Source organism: Typha angustifolia, chromosome 3, assembly GCF_048772165.1.
Source record: "Typha angustifolia cultivar Huaian chromosome 3, ASM4877216v1, whole genome shotgun sequence".
In the NCBI taxonomy this organism is placed as follows: Eukaryota; Viridiplantae; Streptophyta; class Magnoliopsida; order Poales; family Typhaceae; genus Typha; species Typha angustifolia.
Window position 1 is genome coordinate 1,387,679 of NC_133241.1, and position 25,685 is coordinate 1,413,363.

Here is a 25,685-nt window from a genome sequence, read left to right on the forward strand (position 1 = left end):
TTTAACAAAACACCATTGCCAGCATTCAGACCAAGCTTCCAACTAGCATCAACCCAGCACAAATTTGCATTCTCCATAGAGAGGGTAAAATATATTATTGAAGATGTTTTGACCAAAATGGGCCTCCTAAGAACTTATTTACCGAGATAGTGTATGGTAAAACTTGATATCAAAAGTAATATATTTGGGCAAAATTATCATCCCATTATATAAGTTGTCAAGCACAGAAGAATTTAATTTAGTTTTTATCCTACACATAAAATGCTTATCTCATCATCTTTATTGCCATTAAGAAAACAAGTAAAAGATGAGAAAATTATTCCTTAATTTCTATTCATTAATATTAGAGAGAATTAGATAAGATGAATATAAATTAAATCTTCTTACTACCCCCATATATTCTTATACTTATATATAGTTCTTATTAGCATCTTTCAGAACTATATATAATTTTAGATAATAAATTTGAGAGATAAATTATTTGGATAAATAAATTTGCGAGGAGGTTTAGTTTAATCAAATACTTAAACCCCTTTTCTTGGTCTGTAGGTAAACTTACTTCAAAATGGGAATAAGAATGCTCTCAGGTATACGCATATAACAATTATGGAACCACACCGCACGATCCCTTTTCTCCATTACTTTATGCGCATGCTGTCTCCATAACCTACGACAGCGGCGCACCTTCCTTAACCTACTCCACCATTTTCCATCCTCCTTCGCTCCGGACGACTCTTCGAATCAAGTGAAAGAGAAGAGAAGAAGCTCTCCTTCCAGATCTGAGCTCAAAACAACCGTCCTAAAACCCTAGTACCACCAATTCTAACCAAATCGAGCCAAATGAGAAGGTATAGACTCTCTTCTTCTTATCTCATTCCGATTGCTCGACGATTTGAAGGGTTTCCAGTGATTTTTTTTTTCGTTGGATTTTTAGTTCTAGAGGTGGAGAGATCTGGGGGCGGAGAGGGGGCAGTTCGAGGCAGCTGAAGCAGCTCGGTTGGGGGATGAAGGGGATGACGGGGCGGTTATGGATCGCGCTCATTGTTCTTGTCATCTGTTCCATTTTACTCTTCTCTTCTAATGGTTCTTCCAGTGGAGCAGAGGTTGGATCTCTCACCGTTCTTTGACCTTTTCGTTCTCTTGATCGTCTAAGTCCAAACTTGCAAAAAGAAACCATTTTGATGCAGCTAAAATGTTCAGTGATGGATGAATCAGATCGGTAAAATAGAAAAATTCGTATTTCTTGAACTATAAATTGTTGGATCATATGTCATAGCATAATAGTAGAATTGAACAGTTTAACATCTAGTTTTAGTGCTGGATGAGGTCTGAAATGACTTCATCACTATACAGCGCTGATTGCAATGTAGATTAATGAGATAGCATAGGAGATGTTTTCCATTTAGTAAATTTTTTAAGAGTTCATGACGATATTTTAGTTTAGAGGGCTCTTCAGTCCTCACTAGTTTATTATTTTTATTTTTTTATTTATAATTTGATGTAGGCTATTATAGACCCTAGTTAATTGCAAGCTTTTACTGGTTTGTGACATGACTACTGATTGTATCTTCCAATTTCGTGTTATTTGCTAGAAGTTTTACACAGTACCTAACATCCATCTAGCATTAATTTGTCTGAACTTCAGTTATGATCATGCCTATATAGCCTCTTCGTTCATTTTCATACTTGATAGAATTAGTTCTTCTAGTAAGAGTTTCTAACTAGGCAATTTTGAATCTAGGATTTAAATGTATGCCTATATAGCCTCTTGGTTAATTTTCATACTTGATAGAATTAATTCTTTTAGTAAGAATTTCTAAACTAGGCAATCTTGAATCTAGGATTTAAATGCAGTCAGATTATATGAGCCGTAATGGGTTATGATTTATGGATCATTTTTTCCCTGTAATTGGTAGATCCATAGTGTTTATCTTGCTGCAATATTTTGTCTTTAAATTTCTTGGTGCTGACATATTTTTTGTACTTTTACATTCTGTTGTCATCCTTCAAGCATGTTGATGTGAACAAGCTGTGGAAAACAGCTGATTCTAGTGGTTGGAGAGCATCCTCAGCTCCACGGTCACACTGGCCTTGTATGTACTTTTTCCTAAGCTTCCTGTGGAGTGCTATGTGGTACTCTTGTGCTGATTTCACATTATTATAGTTAAATTCAACTCTCTTGCTTTATTTCCATTTCGCAGCCCCTCCTATCGAGAGTAATGGCTATCTACGAGTGCGTTGCAATGGCGGCTTGAATCAACAAAGGAGTGCGGTATGAGACCAGCATTTTTTATTGTGTTGATAACATCTCAATTAAAGCCTCTTTTGACTGCTTTCAAGTGTTAAGTTAGACGATGGTATCCAATTTAATAACACAATAACATTTCTCATCATGCATATTGTGTGTTGAACTTATGGATTGGCATCAGAACCTCGTATGAGTTGTATCATCATACATCACCCATTAATACAAGTCAATATTGATTGTTTCCAAGCCTAGAGCAGATTCTATGGTACTCCTTGTTTACTTAAGGTAATGCAACTGAAAAGTCAAAAGCAATATTTAGCTATGGACACAATGAGAGATTTTGCAAGTATAAAGGAGAACATTCATTTGTGATTTAGATGCATTTGTTGGTGGTAGATCATAAACGAACAAAATTCTTGTTATGTATTGATAGAGAAAATAGTGTGAGTAATCCCTCTCTCTCCCTCCCTCTCTTGTGCATGAATTTTGTGTCCATTTCTTTTATTGAGATACTAATGGTGAACATGAATTCCATAGATATGTAATGCTGTTGTTGCTGCACGGATTATGAATGCTACATTAGTGCTGCCTGAGTTGGACACAAATTCATTTTGGCATGATGATAGGTATCCCCTTTTCTACCTTGAGTATAATTTTAGATTCTTTTATAAGTCTAAGTATGTGGGTGGTCATAACGTAAAACGTCGCAAGTGGTAGCTAATTTTTTCCTTTGCTATAATGAATGGTTGTGAGGTAAGTTCACAAAGAAGGAAACAGTTAATAATTAAGGATTGATTTATCTTTTGCTTGGTTGTCTGCGTATGGAAATAACCTCTCGAAGTCTCGGCTAATGGGGATAAGAGTGTAAGACTGCGTATATTGTGTTCTTAATGCCTCACTTTGTTGCGAACCTTGTGCAACGAGATGGTCCCTTATCAGTTGTTTAATGGTTAGCTCTAGTATCACCTTATCCTAACTATGCGTGCCCTTTGCATCAGCATCCTCTCTTCAGATGCTGTACTTATTTTTCGTCTTCAGATATGGATTTATTATCCTGCTCTAACTCATATAGATTTGTCTTAGAATGGTACGTTTGTTTCCAAGGAAATGTTTGTGTAACTTATATTTATCTAAAATTTCATCCTTATGTTTGTTAGGAAAAACTCAAGTATCGAAAATGAAAATTGACTTCTTATATATAATCCGTGTTGTTACTTTTAAATATTTACTATTTCCATTTCGTGTGAGATATTTGAACCTCCAAAATGATATCTCAATTTGATGTTTTTCCTCTTAGTCAGCATGCCATCTCATATTAATCTGGTATTTGTACCTACACCCAGCGGTTTTCCAGGTATCTATGATGTTCCTCATTTCATCAAGTCTTTGAGATATGATATCCGCATTGTTAAGAGCCTTCCAGAGGTGTCTTCAAATGGAAAGTCCAGGAAGATGAAATCTTATCAGGTTAAATCTAAAGCTTAGCAAAGTATCCTTTGATTTATGTCAACCGACAGTATGAAAATATCTAATATTCTTTTGTATCATTGCATTTGATGGAATCGATTGTATAATTATCTGTTCCAGATTCGCCCACCAAGAGATGCTCCTCTGAGTTGGTATAGGACATTTGCTTTGGAAAAGATGAAGAAGCATGGTGCTATTTATCTCACACCCTTTTCACACCGTTTAGCAGAGGAGGTCGATGAGGCTGAACTTCAGAGGTTGAGATGTCGAGTGAACTATCATGCACTTCGGTTCAAACCTCACATCATGAGAATTAGTAGTGAGATAGTAAATAGGCTACGTGCGCAAGGCCACTTCATGTCGATTCACCTTAGATTTGAGTTGGATATGCTTGCATTTGCTGGGTAAGATTATCTATGTATGTCCCTACATATATAAACTTATATGAATTCCTTTACAGCTTTATGCTATATATTAGAGTATCAAAGAGATAATTATGCCGGAATGAGTCATTTCCATAATTATTTAAGTGGTAATGTAAACCAGCTAACCAAGTATTATCATACCATGGCTTGAGTATATGTTGCAACACATGCTAATAGCCATGCATGAAGTTGTTGTGCCATACTGCCATTGATGCAATTTAGCTGACTAGCACTGCCTAGCTTGAGCTTTAACTTGCACCAGATCTCATCAGATGTTACTGTTAGTGGGACCAGTTTGACCTAAGTGTAGAATATGGATGTGCATTTTGCTAGTTTGCAACCTTATTCCCAGATGTCAGGACTTAGCAAGACATACTCTTGATTATTAGGCTATTCTTCTTAATGGAAGCAAACATGCTGATTTTGGCATCTTTTTCGGGATGAGGAACCTCTACAGTCTACATGATAGTAACATTATTATAAGCTGTCCCGAATAGTCTTCAGTTTCTATACTAACTGAGACAAGCAATTTGCTCATCTAATAAACAGTTTGTAATGCAATTTTAAGTGTCTTCTGGAGTTAGATAAAGTGATAAACATCACAACATCTGAATATGAAATTTTTTCAGGTGTGTGGACATATTTACGCCTGCACAGCAGAAAATTTTGATTAAATACCGAAAGGAAAATTTTGCAGAAAAAGAACTTGTCTACAAAGAACGGAGGCTCATTGGGAAGTGTCCATTGACTCCAGAAGAGGTAAAGCTATATCTGTTTTCCTTTTTCTTTGGTATGTAAATTATTGCAATTTCTAGACTTGAGATTGTCCAGTAGCCATATGTTTATCCATCCTAATGAGCCTGGAAGTATCTAAAATAAGGTTTTCTTTATTTTCTTATTGTTATTATCATATGACAAAAACGTTTAGCATTTTAACTCTCCTTATCCATGCACTAGATTTTTGTATCATAGAACTTTTGATTATTCAAACTTAGCTATCTTTTGGTTCTTTCCAGTGGCGATGTCTCACCGTTCAGAGTTATCTGATATTTCAATGTATATCCAAGGAAATGAAAGCTCACGAGTCTTTTAAATAGTCAACACAATCTTGCACACTATTGCAAAACAGCCAATTAGAGCTTTGACTAGTACTGAGTCCTTAAGATAAAGCATTTTATAATTTATGCATTTAAACATATTAGAGATCTGGCAAGTAGTCAATACTCAAAATTCTCTTGTAATATAATGTCTTTCTTACATCAAATAGCTGCAGCTATTAGAACTGTTACATTCACTTGTTAATGATATAGTTGACATCTTATCTCTATGGGTAAATCTAAGGAAGAAAGGAAGATAAATGCTATAAGTTATATAATTCTACGAACATTGGTGATGTTGTTGGTAGTAGAATACAATAGGGAAAGTTGGATTTATGGAGAATGTCTTTCAGTTATGAAGTTAGATGCTAAAGTTGGTTGTACTAAATAGTAAATATCACTAGACACGGGTCTAATTACATAAGGCACTAAACTGTCAACAGAGTTGTGCTCAATGGTTACGGGGGTTTATGTTATATGAGTATTTTTGAGTTCTAATCCTTGCATTGGTTTAATTGGGACACTGTTAAGTTCCCCCTTCTCTCTCTCTCTCTCTCTCTCTCTCTCTCACACACACACACACACACACACAAAACAACAATAACACCACTAAATGGGACAGAGGATGTCTGTTGGACTAAAAATTGACCTTAATGACCTTATTTATGACCTAATTGGCAATGTCATGGTCTGATGACTGATCCAAGGAGAAAATGTAGTTAGGTATCATATTTCCTTGTTTTTTTCTGTGCAGGTAGGTCTCATCTTGCGTTCAATGGGATTTGACAATTCAACCCGAATCTATCTTGCTGCTGGTGAGATATTTGGTGGAGATCGCTTCATGAAGCCGTTTCGGAGAATGTTTCCACACCTTGAAAACCATAGCTCAATGGGACCTGAAAAACTTGAAGAGAATGCTCAAGGTTTGGTTGGTTCTGCTGTGGATTACATGGTCTGCCTTTTATCTGACATTTTTATGCCAACATATGATGGACCAAGCAACTTCGCCAATAACCTCCTGGGCCACCGTTTATACTATGGCTTCCGGACTACAATCCAACCTAACAGAAAGGCTCTTGCGCCTATATTCATGGATAGAGAGGAAGGTCGCACAGCTGATTTTGAGGAGCGAGTCCGGCGCATCATGTTCAACTCGAAGTTTGGTGGGCCGCACAAGCGTGTTCACCCTGAATCTTTCTATACTAATTCATGGCCCGAGTGCTTTTGCCAGATGAGACCAAGGAATCCTGCTGACAAATGTCCCCCAGATAACATTTTGGATGTTTTAGAGAATCAGTTGCAGAGTGAAGGAGGTTATGACTCGGAAGAACTGAGGGGAGCTAATCGAACAGACACAAGTTCCCTAATAGAAGAGACTTTGATTTGAAAGCAATCAGCATGGTACTTTGACTTTCTATAGAGTGGATTCCACAGCGCAACTTAAGAGAGGTTCAAAGATGTGAATGATTGTTAGATTAAGCTGTGGATTTTATTACATCAAGCTCCAGAGAGGTTGAAAGAATGAAAGGTGTAAGTGATTGTTAATATTGGCAGGGAATTCCACTTTTCTGGGAAGTGATGCATATTTGCAGATAAGCTTTGGAAAATTGAAGATTAAAGCCGCAGCATTATGTAACTAAAGTCAGTTTTATAGAAAGACCTTCTGCCGTTGATTGAAATATATTTTCTAATATATCAATACTGAGCACAGCAGGCTCACATTTTGTCCTACTCAAGTTGCAGACAAGAGAAACCTCGTGAGAACCTGAAAAATGCTAGTTCTTCTCTGGAGTTGTTTGACTAGTTGAGCTACATCTAGTGTGATCTCTTCATGTTTGGAGAGAAATAATATGATTCAAATGTACTGAAGTTATTCGTTCTCATAGAGACTTTGTAAAGTAAGGCTGTTTGATTTCTTTATTTTAAGAGGTCATTTTATCATGTTTGTCGAACTGCGCAAGGATAAACATTTTGTTAGGAAATTAGGATAAATTGGTACACTGAACCTTCTCCAATTCAGAGGTGAAATTAAAATTTATGCATTTTTAATAATAATTTCTTCTTCTTCTTCTTCTTCTTTTTTGTTGCATTAAAGAGAGGTAAATGGATGAAAATCAATGTAGTCAACACCAAACAAAATATTTTGTTGTTGATGTAGGTGGATGGCTTTGGTCTTAGCCTAAGCCTATGGTGGTAAGAACTTTAGATCTAATATATGCATATTGTCATATTAAACTTGCAAAAACTGATACATTTACCATATAATGCCCATCCAGTTTCAAAATTGTGAGATCTATAGGCGGTTCAATACCCAAAAAAAATGAATCTTATGAGTCATACATCTAATTCATACGTCCCAGAGTTACCATACATATGCCAATATCCACACATACAATTCATACATACCATATAATTCCCTTAAAAATTCATGCACCCAAAGTCAGTTGGTATTTGGAGGAAATGGAATGCCCTTTTCTTATTAGGTAATAAGAGTTTCACTTCTTACAATCTTTTTTCTGATATCTGTAACATTAAATTATCTTCTTCTCATTCCTTGTACATTCCTCTCTGCTAATATAACTAGGCAATTACACTATTACCCTTTCTTCTAGAAAAAAGAAGAGAAAAAGAAAGAAAGTTCTGGATTCCTTATTTCATTAGTGATTAATTGAATATATATTAATGTCCATCAAGCCGTCTTAGCTCAGCTGGTAGAGCGCATGGCTTTTAACCATGTGGTCGTGGGTTCGATTCCCACAGACGGCGTGGTAGTTTCTTTTTGAACATAATTATCACTGAAAACCAGTTAAATATCTTATTATTATGATGTTGAAATCATTATTACCCTCTTCATGAGATACCATTTTAATTTTTAATCTTAATCTTAAAAACATTCAAGAATATTCATAAAAATGGGTAATTTTTTAAATAGCATTCATGAATATTCATAAATTTAGAAGCCATGCGCACATATAAATATTTTATTATAATATATAAAATAATTTATAAATAGAAGGGAAAAAAATAATTGTGAGAATATTTTAATAATGTAGTTGATATCATTAGTTAAAATAATATCAAGGTGTTTAATGAGAATTATAGAGAAAAAGAAATAGTCGAGTTAAAAAATTATCAAAATGGGTGTTAATTATAAAATAGATAAAAAGTATAAGGTGTAATTTGTAAAAAAACTGTTGAAAAAAAAGATGCTCGGTTTGCATGAAAAACCAATATAATTTCTTTATTTAATGCTTTACCTAAATTTGGTTTTTCTTTGCAAGATATTATAATTTAACTTTATTTAGAATAAAGTGTACTTATTTTTATTTTTATGAGTGTATATGTCCATCCGTATATTACATATTTAATCCGCATTTCCTATATAAAATTATCATAGTAAGTGATAAATGACTACATAATAAGTGTGGATTTGGATTTTAAATAATTATTTTGAGTTTCAAATAGCATTAAATAATAAATAAAAATACCGTATTATTGGACATATGTATTTGTATGGGATTATGTCGGTTTACGTCATATTTATGCACATTTATAATATTTTTTTTGTCCTTATTAAATATATATTAAATAAAATTATATAGTATTAATACGTTATCTCATACCACCACTCCTTAAGCAAATATTTAATTATCCATAAATATGAAAGAAGAAATAATTACCATATTTTGTATCCATATATTATTACATTTAATTCCCACTTACTATATTCGTATTTATTTATTCTCTTGCCTCGTAAATTTGGTTTTTGCGATTAATTGTATTAAATTTTTTAATTTCTAATAATAAATTTATTGTGCATCATATATATATATATAAATTATTTGCATTAGTATTATATGTTTAATCGCAAAACTAAATGTAACTAGATTGCAAAAACTACGAAAGCTAACCGAGGAAAAGTAGACTATCATGCAAAACAAACTTGCAAAAAAGGTTTTGGCTTTAAACTAACAGGAGAAAAAGAACGAATAGTCTCGTCGTGGTGCAAAGCTCTTGCATACGAACTCTCCATTCGGAGACGAGCCCATCCGAAGGAAAACAAAGATCACCTTCAGGTAACTCTAAACCCTAATTCTTCATCGGAATCCATCCGTTTGTTTGGTTTTTTTTGTTCTACTTTATCTCAATTCTTCGTGTAGTGGCTGATAATATCTGTTGGGAAAGATCGTGGATTCTCTAAGCTTTTTCTTTCGGGGACACTAGGGTTCGTACAAGATCGAAATTTTTTTTATTTTTTTTAAATTTGATCCATATTCTTGGTTATTTATTTTAATTTTAATTGGATGTGATTCTATTATTTTGATTTACTAGCGTTGCATTTGTTAGTAAAGATGATTTCTTCCTTGTTCTTTTTGGATCTAGTTGGTCGCAGCTTATCTGATGGATTTTAAGGTGCTTTGGTATTTACTACTTAGCTTGCTATTTCCAGTAATTGTCTCTTCGGTACTGACGTTAGTTTCTCTTTCTCTTTTCCTTGCCTTTTCTTTTAAATACTTGTTCTGATATCAGATATTCAAATATCTTTGTAAAGTTGGCATTTTGCGACCATCTCTTACAGGCTAAATAGTTTGTTGAAGTACTTCACACTTCAATTTTCTGGTTAAGAAAAAAAAGTTAGGAAGTAATCATTTCTTGCTGCATTAAATGCTACAAATGTGTGCACGATGAGGTTGTCTGGATTGCTTACTATTTTCATCATGTTATGCTATTGTTAGTTATGGGACAAGAAATATATGGAATCTGCTAGAACTTATAAGAACTTACAAACTCATTTTTATACAACTTCATACAACGTGCAAACAAGCAACTAAAGTCACACTTCGAAAAGCTGTGGTACTAATCACATGAGTAAAATCGACCAGTGTCTCGCAAGATAAAGGATCAACTAATATCTTGCAAGATAAAGGATCATCATTATTTGATCCAGTAAAAACAGACAAACAAAATGCTACCTATTAAGCTTGTTGAAGGACAAGATCAACCTCAGTGCCCTTATTGACTTATTCTGATGGGGAGAAGAAGGGACAACCTTCATTCATGCTCTTATCAGTTTCTTTTCTTTTACCATCAAGCCTGATATATGGACTTGCCCATTCCTATATGGGCATTTGCGCATTTTGGTTGTCTTTCTGGATTGTGTCTCATCACATCCTACACATTTGATCTAGGTTGTCACACAAGGACAATGAAGTCCACTTTGATTGTCCTTGGTTGAAGGTAATCAATTGTACAGTATACGGATGAATATATCTTGTGGGAAGTATGTAGGATCTTGGGATGAATATGCCTTAATAAGTCTTCCTCTTAATTTTATTAATACTAGTCAATACTTAGTACAACTGAATTGTGGCCTTATTTTCACTAGAGAGTGTCATAAACCTATGGATCATCTTCTACCATCTCTCCTTTTCGCAGGGTTCTCAAAGATATTAGTGGACTTCTGTTTGTCGTCAAGCCAACAAAATACATATTTTTCGTGGTTCATCCTTGCGTTAATACGTCTTCTGATTGATCAAGTTTGGCTTATTGTGCATTTGACAAGCAGTGGTAATATGGGGAGCAATATTCGCAGGTTTGCAACTCTCGTCCATTATATTGTTAGATATTCAATATATGCTTCAGATGAGCACGTATTGTTTATAGCTTTATGTGAATTGAATCTATAGAAACTTTGTGGTCATGGAGTCGCCTACTTGACATAGTCTATTTAATTTTTTCCAGTGTGGTACTTAAAAGGTCTGGTGAGAGTGCCAGGCTAACAATTACAACTATCCTTGGCATCATTGTTGGATTCTTTATAGGGGTTTCATTTCAAACATTCTCCACTGCCAGGGTATGTATACATTTTGCTAGTTAGCAGATATATAGAGAGACCAGAGATTTTCTTTCCAATGTGAAATATATAGAGAGACCAGAGATTTGCTTTCAAATTTGCAGCTTACTGACCTGAGATTTGCTTTCCAAATTTGCAGCTTTCAGTCCTTCCCAACCTTACATCTACAATTGATATGGCCTTTGTTGATAATGGTCAATTATTTCAGAATGATATTCCTATAGCATCTGGAAACAGGTCTTCGAAAAGTCATGGATCAGGCGATTCTTTGAAGGTATCAAATTTCATTTTACCAACTTCTGATATTTTCAGGTGAGTTTGATCAGGTCGATTGGCATCATGGAAGTGAGGTTCATTTCTGTGAGTTTGTGTTGATGCTGTGGACCTCTCTTGTCTCTTATTATCCTTTCATGTTTTGTTATGTGCAAAAAATTCTGTAGACTGCTCATGAAAATTTACATTTTTCTTTTTAATTAGGTTCTTTGTTCATTAGTCATATTACATTCACTCATTCAGTAACTATATTGTGTATGAAGAATGCATACTATGACCAATAGAGTTCTCGTTAATTTTCAGAGCGTGTTATTACATAATAATATATCTTATTCTGACATAAGAAATTAAGAATGATGATTTGCTAGCACCAATCTACGGACATGTCACAGTCACCAAAGTGTATATTGCCTTCACTATTTCTACATTTTCTTGCCATTGCAAAAGTATTGTAAGGATGTAGTGTAGAGAAGAACCTGGATATGGCTAGGGATCCAATTTAAGAATGTCAGTGTTTTGGAAGAAACAAATAAAGTAATTACAAAAGCTATCAGTCACCATAGTTTGCAGTCAATCAGAAGAGATCCCTGCGGACTTGTTTTCATAATTGAGATGCTTGGGGTTTTCAATTTTATAGAATTGGCCCTTTGGTTTCATTTTTATAATGGCGATTCTTGTGGTATGCAACAATTTAAGGGAAAAAATCGGGGGAAAAGAAGAGGACCATTTGAGAAAATTTCTGTGTTAATGATGGCATTCATGCCTTTTCTAGTGTTTTGCCTCTTATCATTTCCTTGCAACAAGAGAATCCCTTAATTTAGCTTAACTTATTATAAATTCTGGTGACGTGAACTAACAGTGGGATATGAGAATATGTTATATCACTAATTGCTGTAACAGAAATACTTTTTATTGCCTTTTGTTGACTTTCTTCTTTACATACCTGTTCATATTTTAAGGTTTATCTTATAATGGTTGAAGCTATAACAAGATTTTGTCTTTACTTTGAGTTCCTTCTTATTCAGATATATGTGCCAACAAATCCTCGTGGTGCAGAGTTATTACCTCCAGGTATCGTTGTACCTCAGTCAGATTTCTATTTGCGCAGATTATGGGGAAACCCAGAGGAGGTATGCCTATAGTTAGCTGAAACATTAAAGTCTTCTTGAATAATAGTATAATAACATGTCCAAACACATGATAACATGAATATTGAGACTTTCACTACATCAATGCACCACTCTTGTTAGGATGAATTTCTATTGATTTATTGACTGACTAGGGATGCTAGCATGTGTTATTGTATGATCTGGTAAGCACTGTTAGAGGCTATAATGCGACATGAGTGCCATCTGATCATTTTTTCAATTTCTTTTTATATGTAAAACCGTGGTGTTTAATTGTCCATCCTAGTTGGGTAGGTTGTTGGACATTGGTGCAGGGAAGCATCGGGGAAGATGTAATAAACTTCAAATTTGTTGATTCATGTAATAAATACCATATCAAAGCTTTCTCAAATCTGTTGATTATAGATAAATATGAGATATAACAAGTCACATTTTTCATGATTCAGTCAGTTTTATTTTTTCTTTTCTTTTGGTGATATTTAATTATTTACAATCCTTTTACTCGATTCTTTTTAGTTTGTCCACTCTACCTACTTCTGACATATTAGTCACTGACATTCACATTTTCATATGAATTGCAATATAAATCGATACCCAATTTGTCAGACATGTGAGTTAACTTACTTTTAGCAATGTTTGAAAGTAATTGTCTCAATTTTGATTGGAGTCTTAATGAGCTCCGAATATTTTTGCCTGGGATGCCTTGCAAATTGCCACTTATATGTGCATGATCTATGAAAAACGCAATGGTTCAAATTCCTTTTCTTCTAAGTGTTGCTTGAGGTAATTATACACTAGTGTGTGGAATCAGAATTTTTTTTTTTTTTTTTTTTGAGAAATGAGAATAAGAAATTGCCTTCATACTAAACGAAAACAACATCATGTTGGCTAACAATTGGCTGATTTGAGAAATGTAGAATTTATTTGGTTGTTCTATTTAGCTAATAATATGTGCTTGCCATTTATACTAAGGATTTGCACCTTGTTTCATGCAATTGCAGGATTTAACAACTCGGCCAAAATATTTGCTCACATTTACAGTTGGATTTGGTCAATCAAAATATATCAATCAGGCAGTTAAAAAGGTTAGTTGAAAGTAAAATTATTTTTTCCTTGTGGCCTCATGAATATTATTGGTCACACCATCTAAAATCAGTCCATAACATACTTGTTCAGTGTAATGCCTGACAGTATCTGTACTGTCCCATCCTCAATTTTTTTTTTGAAAAATAGTTGATTTATTCATAGTCTTCTGTCAGTTCTCTGAGGATTTCACAATTTTACTCTTTCACTATGACGGTCAAACAAGTGAGTGGGATCAATATGAGTGGTCAAAGCGTGCAATCCATGTCAGTGTAAAGAAGCAAACAAAATGGTAAATCCATTTGATCATTCATATCTGTAATCCTTGGATCTGTATCATATTTTGAAGTGCCCTTGGAGATCAGTTGTCCAATGGATCTGCAAAAATTGCTTGGAAGCCATATGATGCTGTTGTAATCTTTTGGTATTTATCTGCAAATTGGTTAGGTGGTATGCAAAACGTTTTCTGCATCCAGATGTTGTTGCATCATATGATTACATATTCATTTGGGATGAAGATATTGGAGTTGGACACTTCAATGCAGAGAAGTAAATTCTATCATTTCCCCTCAAAGCACATGTTTCAAGTAGCTTAGGTCATTGTAGCTTCTTCTTACTTGCTTCCTTGTCATAAATTAGATACATTCACTTACTAAAGAAACATCACTTGGAGATATCACAACCAGGTGTAGACGCAAGTAGAGGAATGACATGGGAGATGACTAAAAGAAGAAGTGACACTGAAGTTCACAAGTAGGATAAGTGTGATATTACTTTATCTATATGGTTTTCCTATCTTCTCATCTGAGATAACAGTTATTAACTTTGTTGTTAAGTTTTAATGTTACTCTCGAGTTTCAATAGCTGATATTGTTTTCTTCTGCCAATATCAGAGGAACATCAGAAAGACCTGGTTGGTGCGTGGACTCACATTTGCCACCATGTGCTGCGTAAGGAGTCTATTATTTATTTATTTTATTACTTACCTGTTACCCCTAATAGATTTTCTGTATCCATCAGCTATTTTGCATTGTGTATATAGTTCAATATTTTAAATTACAAACCACCCTAAATTTATATTATTTCCTTTCTTCATGCGTTAAGTTTTCATGCCCAGTCATACAGACTATTATTTACTTTTTCTTAAAGAGACAACTGAAAATGGCATGTAGTTAACTATTAATAAATGTATTATGTGTAGTTCTTTGTTTATTTCAGTTTTGTGGAAGTGATGGCCCCTGTCTTTTCTAGAGATGCATGGCGTTGTGTGTGGCATATGATTCAGGTACATTGCATATCTTTTTGAAAATTATACTTTTCAGATATCTTCTCCATGCTATTTTAGTTATCCTTCTAGTCTGAGCAAAGAATGTATGACTTTTTACTTCAGAATGACTTAGTTCATGGATGGGGCTTGGACTTTGCATTGAGAAGATGTGTAGAGGTTAGTTCTTATTTCATGTTCAGTGACCTAATCATCTACCATGCATTTGTACTAATGTAATAGTCTGGAATTAGTATTGATAGCTTAAATCTGAAAAAAAAAAAAATCTGAGGAATCTATGATATAGTACCTCCACCAGCAGAGCTTCTAGTTTGATGTGGTCTGTTATTCTATAACCTATTCTATCACCCAACCTCCTGAGAATTATAGGTTGATAGGGAGTTTGTTTAGGAGGAGGATAAGTAGGAAAAGAAGAATAGATAGACTCCCTCAAGACTTCTGTTCCAAAAAGCTATCCACTCACTAGACCCAAAGCAAAAGGAAAGATATTTTTGGTTTCCAAAAATGGGTTGTGATCTCCAAAGAATTTTCCAAGAAGTTCACAGTTCACACTACTTATGGGTGCGATGACCCTATCAATATTTGGATTGATTTTTGTTTTTATTTTTTCACATGTACTTAGCTATTGAAGTGAACCCTTAGTTTCTCTCGCGAAGTTGTTGGATGCAGTGTTTAATATTGAAGAGTTGAAATTATCCAGGTCATGATGTTGATGAACAGTCAACTTAGAACCTGCAGTTCATGCACCATCCCATGTAAAGCCAAGGGATGAAAGTGACTGTATTTTGGAGCACAACTAGGCGTGGGGGTTATGTGAAGTACTATTTCAGTAACCCTTAGTTTCTCTTTGCTCCACATGAATCCATTCATAGGGAGATGAATACTTGGAATTTGTGTGTCCTTCTGGTCCATGTCTTCCTATATGAAGAGAGAATGCTTGCCTTGGGAGTAGTAGAATATTGTGGTAATCAAGCTTTACATTAAAGAGAAGGATTTACTAGAAGTCTAGAATATCAAGGTTCCCAAGGCATCACTTTTAGTTGGAGGTAGAACTAGAAATTGGAAATTTTTCTGCAACTTTCATAAAAACCTTCCAAACAGATGTGGGAAAAAGGGTAATAATGACATTTTTCATGTAATGCTTCTTGGAGTGAGAATATCTCTTAGATGCCAGATACCAGCTCTATACCTAAAATGTAACATACTCTTCCAATTGGATCCTCAAAACTATGTGCCATTTCGTGTCCTGTGGCTTTTGTATCCTTTTCTACATGGTGTGGTTTTACCTTTTTATTTAATGTTATTGCAGCCTGCTCATGAGAAGGTTGGTGTTGTTGACTCTCAGTGGATCACTCATCTACTCATTCCTTCTCTTGGGAATCAGGTCAGTCATTTTCTTAGTAATTACTCACAAGATAGCTTCCTAGCCAAATAACGAACAGAGATTGTTGGTTTATATGTGAAGAAACTGTAAAGTACTTTGCCAAAGAGCTTTGTTACATCCAAGCCACCCTTCATATCAATGTGAAAACAGAAACACATTAAATAAAGTATTTCTTCTTTTAAATATGAGAGAGGCTGGAGCTTGACTGGTGGATGCCTGATAAGGAGTCAGTTTGACAGTTCTTTGCTTACATAACAGTATAACACCCAACTTGGCCTTTTACTATGGTGATTGAGCATGAAAAGGAGAATATTTGGTACAAGCATTGCCAACACTGAACAACCTTCAACAAATAGTTCTTTGATTTGTGCTGCCATTCCTTGAGTTTAAGATTGTAATCAGGTGGTTTTCTTTTGAACAGTTTTGAAACTTCACCTATGAACAAGCGACAAAGTGAATTTTAGAATCCCCTAATCTCTTCCGTGTTCTTCTATAGATTGTAGGTTTCTAATAGAAATAGTAGTTTATATTAGTGTCACTGTCACTACTCACTACATATGGCAATTGACTTTGGATACTTTCTGCATGCTTTCATCTCTCCCCTTTGTGACTCAACATTATCTTATCATTTGCAGGGAGAGTATGAAGGCTGGAAAGCGCCATGGCAAGGGGTATAGTGCGAACCTTTCAAAAACTTCCACAATAATTCTTCTTATGTTCTAAGTTTTTGCATTGGAACTATTGGTGGCTAATTTTTTTATACGGATTAAAATTCACCAACACTGGGTCCACATTGGAGCACTGACAGGAAACTCTTCATCTGATTTATTACTCCGATTTGCTTGTAGTGACGAACAGTTACTAGTAATAGATCCATTATCTGCATGTGGTCTGTTGTAGAACATATCTTACTGTACAGGTTCATAAAATTCTTCAACAAACACCACATTGCATGCATCTTCATTTATCATCATTTATCATTCTTCCCCCTCATTGTCCTGCTATGGATTTGTTTACTGTTATAGGAAGAGCATATGACACTCTTACATTTTTCTCGTATAAACAGGTGAGAGAAAGGTGCAAATTTGAGTGGTCGCAGTTTCAAGCTCGCCTTGCACATGCTGACAGAGCATACCTAGCCAGTGTAGGGAAGGGATAAACACCGATTTTCCTGTAAATTTTAGGAGTTATGATTCCCAGCTCACCTTGTACATGTTGATGAGGAAGTGCATACTGGAGAAAGGCTATTATCTGAGAATTCTACATTATAATCTTAATTATATGTTTTGCTTTCAACCATATTTTCCCTTCTTTCTCCATGGGGTTGCAGAAGAGATTACTGTGTCAATTTATTCTCAATTTTTACTTCCTCTAGAATTGGACTGAGCTACACAAAGTGGATTGCGGCATTCCTTGAAACTCACAACGTTTAGTGTAGCAATAAGGACTGTGAGAGAATCTGAATTCTATAAAGCTAAAAGCTGCTCATATTGTATGAATATTTCGGTTTAGAATTCCAGGCGCTGCACCGATTTAATTGGCACACCTTTAAATTCCTACTACTCTGACAAGAAAAAGAAAAAACAAAGAAAAATGATCAATTTATTGTGTTAGCTTATTTCATGTCAATGATAGTTTGAACTTCAGTAATTCTGCAAACTGTTCATATTTGCTCAACTCTGGGTCTTGGATGTGTATGTTCTCATTATCACATCCTAGCAGCTTGGAGTTGTAAAACATTTTTGGTTGTGGGGGCTATTTACAGAGAAAAGCTAAAGAATTCTTTTTTTTTTCTTCTCTCTTTTTGCAAACCCACCTAGTGGTGGTTGGCTTCTGAAATTTAGATGTCCATCCTTCACTTACCTTCTCTCTAACTAGTAGAACACATTTCTTTTGTTCCAATTAATAGGTACATTAAATGTATCAATTTGAAAGAGAGCTGCAACCCTGTAGCAACAGCCAGCCACAACACCTCAGATACCCTAAACGAGCATATAGTAGCAACAGCGAGCTGCAAACAAGTAGAATATGTTTGATTTTATTCCTCCTGTGTCAATGTTTGTAATGATAAACCAAGCTTATCATTTGTCATTCTGGGAGGAAGCAACAACACAAACAAGTGGCATTTTCTCCCAAAAAGAAAGGAACAAATAAAAGAAAGAGAAAACAATGCAAACATGCAGATGGACAATTCTCTTGTATGTATCATACAATTCTTTTGAATTGAATGATCGATGGTTAGATTGGTTATGATCCTATACCTGAAATAGAGAAGAATGGAACAATTGCATGACAAACATTAATTACTCAATAATGTGAATTATACAATGGTATACAGACATAGAGGAGAAATGATTGACTGCAGGCACTTCTTCAAAATAGTGTCACAGCATCAGCTACAGAAGTTATCTAATGAAGTGCTGTATTACCTGGATATGACTAAGTCATAATTCTCAGCTACTGCTCGAAAAATAGTTCCAAACAACAGCTATGGCAACAACGAAGATGATCTTGAATAGTAACTTGGGTCCAAATATAGATGGCGATGAGGATGATGCTTGGGGTGAATCATGCTTATGTCCTTTTAGCTTGGAAGACAACTTAGATAGCAACGAAGGCACAAGGCCAGGCCTTGAAGCTGCATAGAACAATAAGAGAGCTTTATTTTCAATAGTTATCAGCAAAGTAGCAATAAGTTAGAAAAGCTTAAGAAAAAGTGAATAGTATCTTGTAGGAAGAATAGCTATTGAGCTTAAAGATAAGTCTGCACTCTGAAGGGCATCCAGATAACAACAGGATGCATGTACAGCCCATACAGAACATAATCATCCATTATTGAGTTGAACAACAAAATCTAGGAGCAATTCTTGAACTCCTCTGGAATGAAGACTTTGTTCAATGCCTATTGCTATTTACTTATGCACTGACCCATTAGGTTGTAAAATTAATCATTACAGCATGATGAAAAGATAAAATTAGAACTAGCACCTGTGACTGCAAAAGAGAAGAACAGGAAAAGCATAACAGAACTTACTCTAAATTCAGTCTCCCCACATGAAGAATTTCCTCCATAATTTATTCAAGCACTCAAAAGTAGAGCAAGAAAGAGAAAAACAAGGATCGTAACAATATATAAGGTTGCAGTTCTATCATTCTTGAAATTCATGATTACAATTGTATGCTTGTTCTATGGGAGCTTACTGTAAGATAACAATAGATAGGCATGACATACCCATAATTGACTTTTCAACATGGTTCCATACCACAAATAATAAAGTCAAATTTGTATATAGATATTGGGAAATTAATTATTTGTTTCATTGTGCCATCCCTTCACTGAATTAGTTGTTTGCAAATTACTGTCATCTATAGCTGGTGGTTATGTCTGCAATTATCCATCTTGTACACAACATGCATTAAGGCACCTATCTTTAACCACCTTGTATAACATACTGCACAAAGTCATCTAACTTTACTAGATGAGAAGGTTCAAAACACTACCTTTATTTTTCAGTAATCTCTCTTCTTCGCCGACCCTCCTCCTCAAGACATTTAACAATGAGCCAAAATATAGTGCCAACACAGTGCAGGTAAAGGTGATAACATTGTATGGCATGCTAAAATCTGGAGTTGTCAAAGGCACAAGCAATACTTCTGTATAAGACTGCACAAGATTCCTTTCCTGAAGGCCATAAAAAAACCAGTAGTAAATCAATAAAAGGTAACTGAAAGGGATACATTCATACTAAAAGGCCAGTATATATCTGATACCTGAAAATTATGTAGCAGAGAAGACTGGTTGACAAAGTCATCATCAGGATAGCTTCTGCTTGATTGAAAATCAGGAAAACTAACCAAAGCTGATGGAATGTCGAATCCCTGATTGGCATCAGGAGGATATTCATCTATATGTAAGAATCCCTGAAACAGTATAATACTAGATTAAACCAAGTATAGTTTATTTTAAGTTTTTAACAAAGCTTTCATAATAGAAAATGCACATCAGAAAGGACACTGTCAAAGACTCAAAGTGTAGATCATGTCAAGCCTATCAGATACCAAAAGGGGAATAAACAAGAAGATAAATCAGATAGAGAGATAGACCTTGTCAAAATCTAAAGTCAGTGTAGCTGAGTCCATGCGGCAAGGAAATCTGAGCATCATTTCCAACGTCCCAGGTTGCAGCTTGTCTTCTGATGGAGTGACTCGAATCTTTTTAACCAAGTCTGATACAGTCTGAGGCTTCCCGTCTATGAAGATTCGAAGCGTATGGTAATAAACTTTAACGTACCAAGGAACAATCTGAAAAACAACAACCTGTACAGAACAATCGTGTGAGGCACCAACAAACTCTTCATGTGACTGGGTAGATTGCCAAGAGATAGCAATAGAGCCTCTCTCGTTTCCACTTCCCATCAGAAACCTGCTTGCATAAAATGGTGCATTTGGACAAGACCAGACCAAAGGACGCTTCCATGTTATGCCCACATCCAAAGGCTTGTTCTCGTTGTAGTTACCAACTTGGTAAGCGTACAGGGTAGAGCCGCCTTGACCTTGCAAGGCATTCAATTCTTTGATCTCCCTATCTGGGGCAGAGTACAATGTAAAGAACAGGTTACTCCAACTAACATCAGATCCAGCTTTACCCAGTTTGTCATGTAATTCCTTCTCTAGTTCAAAAAGTATTGTGCTTGATTTAGCAAGCATGCATTTTCCTGTGACCTTCTTCTTAAACAATTGACTCATTGACCAACTTGGCTGAAGTGGCCCATCCTTGGAAGATACTGCACTACTCATATGGGCATTTGGTTGGAGCACAACAGTCAGTGTCTGTTCAAGGACAATACCTGTTAATTTACTTGAGATCAATCGCAATCTTTGGGAATGGTAATATGCCTTGTATATGGAGGGCCTGTCCAACAGAGAGGCAATTCCAGCTTTGTCTCGACAAGGAAGAAGCTTTAACCAAGGAGTCAGATTCTCAGTACATACTGCTTCACGGGGCAATGCGCCATATCGGAGATTCCCATTATTTGGACGGAATCCCCAATAAGGAGCAGAATAAGTTGTGGAAGATTCAAGAAAGTTGATGGATGCACAGAAGAGACCTGACAGTGCATTAGTAAGATTTTTCCATGTAGCATCAATCCCTGATGTAGGAAGGTCGAAAATGGCCCATAGCTCAACTCCAGGGGGTTTGGCATTGCTGGAGGACATTGGATCTGATCCACCCCACCTTTCATAATTCCATCTTCCTTGTGTGAAAGACAACTCCAACTCCCTCACTTGAAACTTCTGAACCTGGTTTAAGTATGAAGGTATGATATCATATTATTTTACCCTACAAGTCAGCTTGCAATTTGAAAATAGAATTCCTGCTGTATTTATACAGAAAAATAGCATATAATAGTTATTAGCAATGAAACCTATTACAAAAGTTTCCACAGACAGCAAATCAGACCAGTTGAAAGCTTTCTGGACAGCTAGATGATAAAAGAAAACAGTAGAACAATCCTCATTTTAATATATCATCTTAACAACACTATTCATCAATCTCATTTCTCAGTTACACCCAGAATGTTTTTCTATCAATTTCAAAAATAAGAAAACAATTCTATGGAAATACGTTTAAAGCAAACTCCCTGGGTGCCAATCAATCAATGTATAAAGACCTGCGAAATATCTTACAACATCCAATCAGCTATAATTCAAGGGTAAATTAGCATGATTCAAATCGAATGTTGTTTGAAAATGGAATCAAATTCCGCATAGCAACAAAAGTAAAAACAAACTACCTAGCTCGAGAACATAGAAGGAATAACCTCCTCCATAAAACAAAGACTTGCACGATCACTTGTGTGCCCAACTTTGGACCTTCCTAGTGCATCTACTCGGCAACAAGGACAAAAGATATTCTTCTACCTGTGTCTATGGAAATAGCATTATTTCCATCAGTTATAAATCAATATATCTATCGTTTTCTAAAAGATAGTAAGAACCTATGGAATTCCAATTAAACCATAAAACATCACTGCACTAAATCAAATGCATGCTCTCAGATGGACCAGGTTTCTCAACATTGGAATACCAGTCAAGAGACCAACATATCTATTGTTGACCTTCTAAGATTCAGCAAAACCAATTCACTTTAAAATGACAAATTGGCACTTCTTTGGTTTTCTTGCTTCCCATAGTTTGTATGGCTCTTATTCTTCAGTAAAGCATTTAATAATTACCTAGAGTTTCACACACTTAACTATCGAAAAAATAACCATTAGAAGACTCGTTATCTAAATGCCAATACAAGTTGAGCTCAATGAAGCTAGTTAGGCATTCACCAATTATGTCCAACTTAACTCAAGCTACACATAACTTTAACGGGAATAACATGAATTTCAGATTTGTTGAGAAAGTGACAATAAAAGATGAGGTTACAGAATAGAAGCAACCCAATTTAGTGCAGAAAAGATAAACTAATAACCAAAACAACATTATGTCTAGAAACAAGGAAACTAATTCACTCCACTGCCATTGTTTCTCTTGAACTATCATTATTTCCGTTACTTCTCATTCAGATATTTACAGAAGGCCTGATTCAGAAAACGAAATTCACTTTGAAATGGCAACATACCAGTACTTACTTTTGTTTCTATTTCTTGGTTTCCAAGTATCAAGTTGGCCTCTATTTCTTGGATACATCAACTAAATATCCAATAACTATTCAAATTTCACATAATTACCTATTTGCTAATACTAGTTGGACCTAATCGATCTAGCTCAATTATTCAAAATTTACATCTAAGTCAACTTACGGCCACAATTTAATTCTTAAGGACTTGAATTAACAAATTTAAGATTAGAAGAAAGGAAGCAACCTAATTTTACTGCAAATATGGTAAATTTGTAACAAAACCGAACAAATCCCAAGTACAGAAGCAAGGGATCTAAGAGACCAGTACCAGTTGGGCGATGGCTTTGGGGAAGAGATGATGGTGCTTTCCATTGGCGGCGGAGGGAGGAGCGACGCTTTTGAAGTGGAAGTGGGCAAGAATTTTTCGATCGGGCAACGGTTTCAGAAGGAGCTCCTCCGAGAACTCCTCTCTTCCTCGTCCTCCGCCGCCGCCGCCGCTGGATCCGCCAGAGGCGTAAATAGGAAGGATGAGAGCGACTGAGAAGACGTAAAATATGAGGAAGGAGAGGCGGAGGAGAGATGCCATTGGAGGTAGAGATGAGGCAACAACGAAGGCGGCGGATATGTCATTAAGGTGTTTGAGAGAATGCTCGTAAGAGCTCCATGGACAGAGAGAGTAAAAGAAGCTGCGCTTCGAGCCTTAGAGGGAGGCGCAACTTAAGTTAAACCCAGAGCCTATTTTGCCTGTTCGTTTTCCATTCTAATATAAATTTTAGTAAAGCTTGATTGAAATTAATTTTAATCCTAATTACAGAATCAAGATTAAATCAAGCTCAATCTTAGTATTAAGAGCCTTTAGATGTTGATCTATAGATTCATATTAATCATATATTATATAATACTAAGCTCGTGATTAAGCTCTCACTATGGCTCATTTAGATCTATATTATGTTCGAGATCTTATTTAACTAAACACAATCATCGTTATTATTTATTTATGTTGAAAAGAGTAGGATGAAATGGTGTAATTATTAGGGGTAAAAACAGGTCTGATTAATTCCGATCTAACCCAATTCGGATCGGATTCGGATAGAAAATTTCTATTCAATTCGGATACATACAGATAGAGATTTTGAAAAAAATTTGGACGGATTCAGATATGGATATTCGTTTACTCGCATATTTTTTTGAAAGATTACAGTTTTTAATTTGCTTATTTAAATAGTAAATATTATATTATTACTAATAATATGCTATATATTATTTATAGAGATTAATTTCTCTAATTTTACATATTTCACGTACAAAAAATTTATTTGTTGTAAAATTCTTAATATTGTTATGCTAATTATATCTAAATAAAATATTATAATTATTTTAAATTCAATCAATATCCGTTTAAGATCCAATCCTCTATCCGAAAATTATCCGTATTCGTTTAGTTAGGATATGATTTTAAATTTTGCTATCCGTCTAATATCAGTATTCGAATTTGTATCGGGACTAAAAATATGGATCCGTATATGGGTTAAGCATTATCCGATATGTATTCGATCCGTTTTCACCCCTAGTAATAATACATTAAAGTGGAAGAGAATTATAAAGGAATGTTAAATTTTTATGCTTATTATTGCCTCATTATCATATGAACTATGCAAGGATAAACCCTTTTTATTAGGGGAAATTCATGCATAGATAAAGTTAACTTGAAAAATATAAGAATATGAAGTTTGAAGATATGTTACTAATGTGACAAATCTTCTTAAATAGTTCCCTTTATTTTCATAATATAGAATTCTAGGCCCTGTTAGAATGTAAAAGTTTCATTCTCTTGCTTAAAACTATGCTTATGTTCCTAAATATTATTCTAAATAGAATTTTGAAAAATTTATTCACATTTAGGTTACATATTTATCCTTCGAAGATCTCTTATTTGCATTTATGCTCCTCTAGAATTTATATTCACATGTATACCTTTCAAAATTAATGAGGAAGGTAAAGTTCTCGTTAAAATTGTCTAAGCTTTGAACTTTTGCCATCATCTCTATCGGTGGAACATAACATATATAATTCGTATTCTTTATAACCTTTTCAGTATAGTCCCTCTCCTTTTATTTCCTCCCAATCTAGTCCCTGCAATCTAATGAAGAGGTTGCATTGAGGCTTTGAGATCTTTATAATTTTTTCCTTTAGCACCAGCTATACTCAGCACCTACCTGGAAGCTTTCTCTTCCTTTGAATATTAGAATCTTTATTTAGCTTTATTGTCTTCTTAATATAGTTTAATTTTCTTTAAAATATTTCTTAGTAATAACTCAAGAAGACCGGTACCGATCTGAAAAAAATTAAAATTAAAATTAGAAAATCTGTGGGCAATTTACGACAAAAAGCTCTACAATTTTCTAATTGGCTGAAATATATCCTCATTTATCAAATTGTAATTTTAGGCCTTTTTTTTTAATGATTTAGCTCTAACAAATTTTAAAAAGACTACTGTGTCATAAAAACGTTTATGTAATTTATATGCATCAACTATATAGAATGTACGTCCTAATTTTAAAAAAAGTAAGTGTATTAAGATTAAAAAAAAAGGTCACGCATCACTTATGTAATTTATACACATTGCTTATATAAAAGGTACGCTCTAATTAAAAAAAAAACCCATTACGTATCATCTGTAATATATACGCATCGCCTATACAAAATATATGCTGTAATTTTCAACGATGTGTGTATCGAGATTTAAAAAAAAAATATCACGCATTACTTATGTAATTTATAAGTATCATTTATGTAAAAATTACGTTATAA

General features: G+C 34.8%; 3 protein-coding genes and 1 non-coding gene across 5 annotated transcripts; 3 read left to right on the forward strand and 1 right to left on the reverse strand.

Moving 5' to 3' along the window:
* Positions 1 to 690: 690 nt before the first annotated feature.
* LOC140758342 (O-fucosyltransferase 1-like) lies at positions 691 to 7,270 on the forward strand. Its single transcript, XM_073094465.1, has 9 exons — positions 691 to 848; positions 935 to 1,103; positions 2,012 to 2,093; positions 2,202 to 2,272; positions 2,786 to 2,874; positions 3,592 to 3,715; positions 3,836 to 4,119; positions 4,770 to 4,899; positions 5,992 to 7,270. The coding sequence occupies exons 1-9, from the start codon at positions 841 to 843 to the stop codon at positions 6,622 to 6,624; spliced, it is 1,590 nt and encodes a 529-aa protein (XP_072950566.1). The 5' UTR covers positions 691 to 840; the 3' UTR covers positions 6,625 to 7,270.
* A 660-nt stretch (positions 7,271 to 7,930) lies between these two features.
* TRNAK-UUU (transfer RNA lysine (anticodon UUU)) lies at positions 7,931 to 8,003 on the forward strand. Its single transcript has one exon. It is a non-coding gene; the product is annotated as a tRNA-Lys (tRNA).
* Positions 8,004 to 9,188: 1,185 nt separating this feature from the next.
* Positions 9,189 to 17,542, forward strand: LOC140758384 (uncharacterized). Of its 2 annotated transcripts, none has more exons than XM_073094518.1 (15): positions 9,189 to 9,313; positions 10,674 to 10,830; positions 10,980 to 11,091; positions 11,231 to 11,365; positions 12,390 to 12,494; positions 13,493 to 13,576; positions 13,751 to 13,866; positions 14,022 to 14,123; positions 14,214 to 14,327; positions 14,468 to 14,524; positions 14,793 to 14,859; positions 14,965 to 15,018; positions 16,169 to 16,243; positions 16,879 to 16,914; positions 17,310 to 17,542. In XM_073094518.1, the coding sequence occupies exons 2-15, from the start codon at positions 10,811 to 10,813 to the stop codon at positions 17,400 to 17,402; spliced, it is 1,170 nt and encodes a 389-aa protein (XP_072950619.1). In that variant the 5' UTR covers positions 9,189 to 9,313; positions 10,674 to 10,810; the 3' UTR covers positions 17,403 to 17,542. The 2 variants fall into 2 exon arrangements, with proteins under 2 accessions (XP_072950619.1, XP_072950620.1); XM_073094519.1 differs by lacking the exon at positions 9,189 to 9,313 and adding an exon at positions 9,443 to 9,462.
* An 879-nt stretch (positions 17,543 to 18,421) lies between these two features.
* Positions 18,422 to 23,596, reverse strand: LOC140758373 (uncharacterized). The gene is made up of 5 exons (XM_073094502.1): positions 23,203 to 23,596; positions 20,348 to 21,544; positions 20,015 to 20,164; positions 19,745 to 19,925; positions 18,422 to 18,881 (listed from the first exon to the last, which is right to left on the reverse strand). Exons 1-5 carry the CDS (start codon positions 23,458 to 23,460, stop codon positions 18,697 to 18,699), a joined length of 1,971 nt encoding a protein of 656 aa, XP_072950603.1. The 5' UTR covers positions 23,461 to 23,596; the 3' UTR covers positions 18,422 to 18,696.
* Positions 23,597 to 25,685: the final 2,089 nt, after the last annotated feature.

Coding starts and splice junctions, on each gene's coding strand:
- LOC140758373 (XM_073094502.1), bottom strand. CDS start 23,460: ATGGCATCTCTCCTCCGCCTCTCCTTCCTCATATTTTACGTCTTCTCA. Junction 21,545..23,202: donor CCAAAGCCATCGCCCAACTG/GTACTGGTCTCT, acceptor TACTTAAACCAG/GTTCAGAAGTTTCAAGTGAG. Junction 18,882..19,744: donor GAGATTACTGAAAAATAAAG/GTAGTGTTTTGA, acceptor TGTTCTATGCAG/CTTCAAGGCCTGGCCTTGTG.
- LOC140758342 (XM_073094465.1), top strand. Junction 2,094..2,201: donor TCCACGGTCACACTGGCCTT/GTATGTACTTTT, acceptor TCCATTTCGCAG/CCCCTCCTATCGAGAGTAAT. Junction 4,120..4,769: donor GATATGCTTGCATTTGCTGG/GTAAGATTATCT, acceptor AAATTTTTTCAG/GTGTGTGGACATATTTACGC.
- LOC140758384 (XM_073094518.1), top strand. CDS start 10,811: ATGGGGAGCAATATTCGCAG. Junction 14,124..14,213: donor GGACACTTCAATGCAGAGAA/GTAAATTCTATC, acceptor GTCATAAATTAG/ATACATTCACTTACTAAAGA. Junction 16,244..16,878: donor TTCCTTCTCTTGGGAATCAG/GTCAGTCATTTT, acceptor TATCATTTGCAG/GGAGAGTATGAAGGCTGGAA.